The sequence below is a fragment of the Populus euphratica genome, unplaced genomic scaffold (assembly GCF_000495115.2).
Source record: "Populus euphratica unplaced genomic scaffold, PopEup_1.0 scaffold1111.1, whole genome shotgun sequence".
NCBI classification, from domain to species: domain Eukaryota; kingdom Viridiplantae; phylum Streptophyta; class Magnoliopsida; order Malpighiales; family Salicaceae; genus Populus; species Populus euphratica.
Genome location: NW_011500959.1, coordinates 63774 through 71253, shown reverse-complemented (window position 1 = coordinate 71253; position 7480 = coordinate 63774). Strand labels below are relative to the sequence as shown.

The 7480-nt window shown below is 34.1% G+C and overlaps 1 protein-coding gene and 1 pseudogene across 1 annotated transcript; one reads left to right on the top strand and one right to left on the bottom strand.

Annotated features, from left to right (window-relative positions):
- Positions 1 to 1236: 1236 nt before the first annotated feature.
- LOC105116923 (uncharacterized) lies at positions 1237 to 2231 on the bottom strand (annotated as a pseudogene).
- A 2309-nt stretch (positions 2232 to 4540) lies between these two features.
- Positions 4541 to 6260, top strand: LOC105116922 (RING-H2 finger protein ATL54-like). The gene is made up of 2 exons (XM_011014434.1): positions 4541 to 5955; positions 6052 to 6260. The coding sequence occupies exon 1, from the start codon at positions 4705 to 4707 to the stop codon at positions 5800 to 5802; it is 1098 nt and encodes a 365-aa protein (XP_011012736.1). The 5' UTR covers positions 4541 to 4704; the 3' UTR covers positions 5803 to 5955; positions 6052 to 6260.
- The last annotated feature ends 1220 nt before the right edge of the window (positions 6261 to 7480 follow it).

Genomic DNA, 7480 nt, shown 5'->3' with positions numbered 1-7480 from the left:
GGATTGTTGCATATTCGATACACAAATTTGAGCATGGTGCAAGTCTATAGCATTTACTATAAAGACGTAGAGTATTAGTTGTGGGAGCTCGAAAACATCTAAAGATACTCTATTGATGTTTATATGTATCAAAAAAATAAATAGATAACAAATTTCCTGCATTTTGAGAGAGTCTACTTGTAGAATTACACTGGGATATTCCTTTTGTCTACGTAATTTTCCGGTACTGTTATATATCTAAAGACTAATTCCCAGGCATTGAACCAATTCATCTCCGTAGCTCAGTCAAAGGGCACCGTTCGTGCCAAAAATCACGAAACATTGTTTAATACATAATGATGATGATTTTGCGATTGAGGAACAGCAGCCAAGAAAGACATCCAAAGTGTGAGTAAATCATATGAACGATCTCCATTTATTTAGTATTACAATTACAAAATGTCACATATATAATTTACCATGGAGATTAGCTTAAGCCCTTCTAAATATAAAAGGGAATGCAGGACCATCTAAGGCCAAGAACCTGGTTCCATTTTGAACTCAGAATACTAGCAGACCCGCATCTTGGTCAAAATGGAGACCAGGTATAGACACCAGTTATTTGATCCCTTGTAATTTTAAAGTAGTCTGCTTCACCTGATCCAATCACAATAAATCTTCGCTGGGAAAGCCTGTTCCCTCAGATATACGTGGTGTTTTGCGAAATCATTATAGAATTCTTTTTAGTATCTTCTCGTTTTCGGTTGGTATTTTAGAATCCAATGAAACCGAGCTTTGAGCTACTGTCAAAGCTATTGAAATTTCAGCCTCTAACTCTCTCTTGCATCACAAACATAGTATATTATTGAATCCGACTCTACTGATAACATTAGTTGGATGAATAATCTAGATCTTCAGTCAAGAGATTGGCTTTATGCTTGGGCTCAATCACTTTCATTCATTCTTGTCGTGAGTCTAATTATATGACAAATTATCTAGCTAAACAAGAAGTGCGCAAAACAAGTGAATTTGTTGCTTGGATCTGAGTCAGCCAGATGTTTTTGGCCCTTCCTTTGCCTATTTTTGCTTGAGGTTCCTGGTGGTGATGGTTTGTTTTGCCAGGTGTTGAAGGTTGAATTCTAGGGAGGCCATGGCTAGTTCTAGCTTGTGGTAAGGAGTGGTCTGGTTCTTCACCGTACCATTCATTCTTGTGTTAAGGAGTGGTCTGGTTGTTCACCGTACCATTCATTCTCTTCCATTTAATTCTTGGCAAATCAGAGTAGGTCTAAGGAGGAGATGATGTTTCTTGATGACAGTGGCTTGGTCTGAAGATCTCTTTTGATATGGAAAAGATGATGATAGATGGAAATATATAGTAATATTTTAAATCAGAATCGAGATCGTTTTTTGGTTTTATGGAAGTATCCCTTGGATTTTTAGCTTGGTAGTTTAGCTTGTGTGGAGACAAAGCTGCATCCTTTGGTTGCTGCTCTGTTTTGTGGTTTCTTGGTCCTTTTCCTTCTTTACTTTCGTTAAATTTGCTAAACTTGAGTGTTATGCAGATTTTTATCTTGTCCTTCCCGTCATTTTTTTTGGCGTTCTAATGCGATACTGAACTCCTTTGAGGTCTCTGAATCTTCCTCGCGGCTTATACTCCAAGTAGTATTTTGGACACAAGTTGATGAAGCTGAAAATGTAACACTGAACTCTGTGCCTTCACTGATAATACTCTCTTCAGGATTTCTAGGCGCGAAGATCACTGCGAGGCCTCGAGATACAACAGCTGCAAGAGGTTCTTGACCAACATAAAATGGACAAGTTCCACTGCGATCCAATGAAGTTAAACCACAAGCAGTATCAGTAGCGCGCGGCTGGTAGTACATATACAGTATTCTACACCACTTCTAAGAGGTTGTCCATCAGCATCAAGAACAGCAGGGCTTTGAGCCAAAGTAGATATGGCCATTATTAGGAGCCGGATGAAGCACAAACTTTGAATCAACCTCAACATGATGTGAAGATGGATTTATGATGTGATCAACGATGGAGACAAGAGAGAAGATACTTGCAAATTACTCAAGTTAGATAGTTAGCTAATCCGATGTTATGACAATGTGAATTGGGATATTGGATTTGATATCCTCTTATTGATTCTTACTTATACCTACTTGTGCATAAACAACAGTAAAGTTGAAATTGCAGTTGAATTTATGTGTTGAAATAATGTGAGAGCTAGAAGATCAATGATTTTCTTAACGAACATGATATCTATATTGTATTCAACTTTTAGGCATCTAGATTTAAATTTTTAGATGAGATTTTAGATAATCCATCTATATCTAAATCAGTTTATTTAAAATAATAATTTCTTTGTTCTAATTATAAGTTTTTACTAGCGCGTGCTTGATAATAGAAAGAAATAAAATAAAATATAGAGAATCAAAAATAAAAAAACTAAGTCAAGAAAATAATAAGAAAATAAAAATTTAAATATTAAGAACAGAATTCGATTAAAAAAATTAAAAAAAATAAACAATGAGGAATAAAATTGAAAAGAAAACAATCAAATATAAAAAAATCAAAAAATAAAGACTAGATTGAATATAATAACTAGATAAAATAAAATGTTCATGGATGAAATTGAAAAAAAATAATTTATATATAATATTAAAAGAACCAAAAATAATAATTTAAAAAATAAAAACTAAAATGGATAGAAGTTGGAATTGAAGGACACAGTTAAATTTTTAAAGGAATTGCATGATTTTGTAGGTCAAGAGAGATAAAAAAAAAAAAAGGAAAAGAAAAAGTTTGTTAAAACTTAACCACACCTCTTTAATGAATATATATCTTCTCAATATAAAGAGAACAACTCCTAAATATCATCACGAATGACTAATTTTAATCATTAAAATATTTTATATAAAATATAATTATAAGTTTTGTTATTTTTTTAAGAACTACAAACACTTAATGACACTATTTCATGTGTTTTAGTTTCTTTATATATATATATATATATAACAATGGACTGAGATTGAAGAAGAATTAATGCCTTTGTGCGTGTGCTTCCACGTGTAAAAAACTAAATCAAAATCAACTGGGATTTTGTATTGGGCCCAACATGTACCATGGAGCCGCTTTAATTGATAAATAAATAAATTACCCAAAACATATTAATAATAATAATAATAATAAATAACATTATCAAACAAAATGTAAACGCGTTATCATCACGACAACCAATATCTTATTAGCTAACAGCAGCAGAGGCTTTCAACAGGTAATGAAGAGACTCGTCTTTGGGCCCCATATTCGCTTCGTTATAGTGCATCCTAATCCTATCACCAAGCAGATTGCCAGAATCCACATGTTTCAGATTTGTTTTACGGCGGTGGATTTAAAATATTTTTAATTTAAATATATATATATAAGAAAATTATTTTTATAATTAATACATTAAAACCGTAAAAACAAACATCAACGCTTCGCTTGTTGATTTTCGTTGTTTGCCTGGTTTTACTTTTGCTCCAGGGGTGGCGCATGGCTGTACCTGCTGTTTGACTGTTTTTGTTTGGAATTGTATTATGATAGCGATTTAAAGTTTTATTTTTTAAAAAATATATTAAAATAATAATTTTTTTATTTTTAACTCCAATACAATCTGAAAATATAATTTTTTTAAATAAAATTTTAAAAAATACAATTTCCACTATACTTGAGAATGAACTCTTAAGATTCAGCTACCAGGATTATATGCCATTAAAGCATACTTAACGTAGGAATTAATATTATCCTAAATTCATGAGACCAAAGCTCTGGCCCAAGGTGGGATACATTATTGGAAATCTCAATTTTGATAATTATCTATATATTTACAAGCTCTTGATGCATATTATTATTAAATATACATGTGCGTGTGTTCTATTTTTAAAATATAAAATACATAAATCTTCTATATAAAACTTATGTGCATATATAGTTAAAATAATGAAAAATGTATAACTAGATAAAATATACTTAATTATATACTTGTTGTAGCGATGTATTTTTAGTTATTTACACACCCTTGTGTTAAAAAAATAAATATAAATTTCCCATGAAAAATACGGTACATATTTGTGAATACTTTTATTATTTCTACTTCTATGGCTATGCATAGTAAGAAGTAATAACATTAAAATTGTGATAAAAACAACTACAAATTAATCACATGGAAAAAGAAAAGAGTCATAGACTTAAATAAACTTGATTAATAATTAAAAGTTGGTGAGAAATAAATAGTTGTTAAGTGTATTTGAAAGTGTACGTCGTAACTATTATTTTTTAAAATATTTTTTTATTAAAAATATATATCTATATATATATTTATTTATTTATTTTTTATGTAGTACATTAAATTAATCTAAATATATATATAAAAAAATTTAAAATTTAGAATTTTAATTAACCTCCCCTGGGCTAAATTGTGTAAGCTATGATAGAAAAAAAAAATTACACAAAAGAATAGTCAAAGGAAAGGGAAAGGCCAATAATCTATTATCCACCACGCTCCTTTTCCAAATCAAGGCGGCTGCAAGCAACCTTCCACCAATGCTTGCATAATCTCTCTTCCATACCAAACCCTTTCAATCTTTTCACTTTGTATCTTCCGATCCTCTCTTGATGTTCCACTCTTTCTCTCTCCAAAACCAAGCTCAAAATTCTGTGTCGCCCTGATCTTTAATGGCTCTGCAATACAGAAGGTTGTTGTTCGCGTCTTACGATGATTGTGTCGCATCATGTCAAGCAAAAAATTACACAGAAAGCTGTAAATCAGAATGTTCAGAATTATTTGGTGTCGACTCCTCACCACAGCAAAAGCTTGGCAAGATTGCATTGGCAATGATTGTGTTATCAGCTGTAACTGTTGTTCTTGCTACTTGTTATGCTATCTATGCCAAGTTCATAAGACCAAGAAGAAGGAGATCAACACAGCGAGAAGATGAAGCAGAAGAAGTAGAAATAATTGAGACCCGTGATCAGTTTGCGGATGAAGATGAAGGTCGTGTAGTTGACCATCCAATATGGTACATCAGGACAGTAGGGTTACAACCATCTGTTATTGGTTCTATCAGAGTTTTCAAGTATAAAAGTGGTGATGGTCTTGTTGAAGGTACTGAATGTTCTATTTGCTTGAGTGAGTTTCACGATGATGAGAATCTTAGGTTATTACCAAAGTGTAGCCATGCTTTTCATATCCCATGTATTGATACTTGGCTTAGATCCCATACTAATTGCCCTTTGTGTCGAGCTCCTATAGTCACCAACACAGCCATAGCAACATCATCACAGGCTAATCTTGACGATACAAGTACTGGAGAAGAAGCCAGGATTGAAGTTTTGGAAGAGGATCAAGAAACTGGTAGAGAGATGGAAGGTAGAGATGGTGGAGTGAGGATTGTAACAGAGGTGGAAAGTGAATTACCGAGTGAGAATTTGGAGGAGGAGGAGGAGGATGGGATACAGCCACTGAGAAGATCAGTTTCTTTAGATTCTTTGTCAGCTTTCAAGATAATTCAGGCTCTTGCTAATGTTCATCCTGCAGTGGAATCTGATAGGAATTCAGATACCAGGAGGGCTGGCGGGGGGAATGGATCCAGTGGAGAAATCGTTCAAAACAGAGGTGGCGGAAATCAGAACTTGATAAAATTCATGGCTACTTCTTCTTTTGGGAGGTCTTTTCAAATAGGCCCAAGTTCATTGAAGCGGTCAATTTCTTGTAGTGGGAAATTTTTCTTGTCAATACCTCGCCGGAACCGGAATTCAGGTCTTCCTTCATGATGCTTTAGATCTTTTTCATGGACTTCTCTGTCAGGTGAGGAAAATGCAAGCTGGCATGTTTTGAAATCTATCAACAAGCAGTGAATTTCATAGGTTTTTATAATATAAATGCAACATATACTATAGTAGTAATAGGACAAAAGAAGCTGAAGTGCATGTTTTGAAATCTATCAACAAGCAGTGGATTTCATAGGTTTTCATAATATAAATGCAACATATACTATAGTAATAGGACAAAAGAAGCTGAAGTTTAGGACATCTCAACGGAAAATGAAAGCGATCCAAAATGGGATCATATTGGGCTTGTCACAGTTTGAGTTTTCTGAAAAAGAAACATTCAACTGTGAGTAAAACGTTTTGTCTTAATGAAGTGGTTGTGCTTTTATCTCATCTTTTTTTGTGTAAAAATTGCTGCTGCACATCCATATTTCTGTTCAAGAAGAACAATACTTGTACTTGGCCATTTTCCTGCTGACTTCTTCCATAACTCTTAACCTTGTTAGTTTTGGATTATGAAATTTGTGATATTCAGCCTAAGCATTGCTTGGTCCTGAAGTCAATACGAGCGTTGATTTTCCAGCCCATTTATTTACTTTTCTCGGTTGCTGATTCCAAAAACAGCAACGCCTTGTTCCATAATCAATGGCTGAAATCGGCTATTCAACTTGCCAACAGCATTCCTTGGTCGGTCACCAATCTACTTCACATTTCTTGGTCACTGATTCCCTAAAACAGCATTACATAACTGTATTTTGTATGAGCAAAATCAGTGGCTGAAATTGGCACTGCCAGCAAGATTTGTTGGGTCACCTATCAGCAGTAATTTTCTTTGTATTTTGTTTGAAAATCTGCGGCTGAAATTGGCAGTATCAACCTGCCAACAACTTTTGTCGGTTCCCTAGTCGGCATCAATGGTGTTACGGTCCTTACGGACCATATCATAATCCACACCACAGTAAGTCATCCAGCTATGAGAGAGGGGGGCCTTGGTTTTACTATGACGACAACTTTAAAGCCATCAAGTCTTAATTTCTGTTTCATTGAGAATTCCAAAGTTCCATAACTTTTAACCTTCATTAGCATTAGAAGCAAAGTTTTTAATGTCTGTGATGCAGATTGAAGCCATTAGACGATAGCAAAGTTCGCACAAGCTATTAGAAGAGATCGGTGTAACTTCCGAAGGAAATCCCTCGTGTTTCCACTTCCTGACATTTGACTTTGAGTTGTATGGTTTATGGATCATAAGATCAAGAATTGTTTGCCACAACGAAGGCATCGGTTTTCTAACAGGGGATTGTGCTTTATTTTTAGCCAAACTATCGCTCAGTCATTGGTTCCAGACGGCTGAAATTGCAATGCCATCAACTTGATTAGTTGATCATCATTAATCAGCACCAATATAATTCTCTCCTTTTCTTGTTTGATTTTTGCGTTGGCCCATCATGTCTTTAGCTAACTATTCTACTGTACATTGATGTTTGTGAAACTCTGTTCCTTTCAAAATCAGGTGATCAATCATGGAGGGCCAGAGAGCTTGCTCAGGTCATGATTGATTGCTGTAAATATTCTTTGATCTATCTGAGGAGGAGAAGCAAAAGTCTCAAGGGAACCATGTAAACATCAGCGAAGCCATGAATTTTTCCTATCTTATGCTATTAAATAAATATAGATTTTTTTT

Bases quoted from the DNA above. Each gene is read 5' to 3' on its own strand.
- LOC105116922 (XM_011014434.1), top strand. From the start codon at position 4,705: ATGGCTCTGCAATACAGAAGGTTGTTGTTCGCGTCTTACGATGATTGT.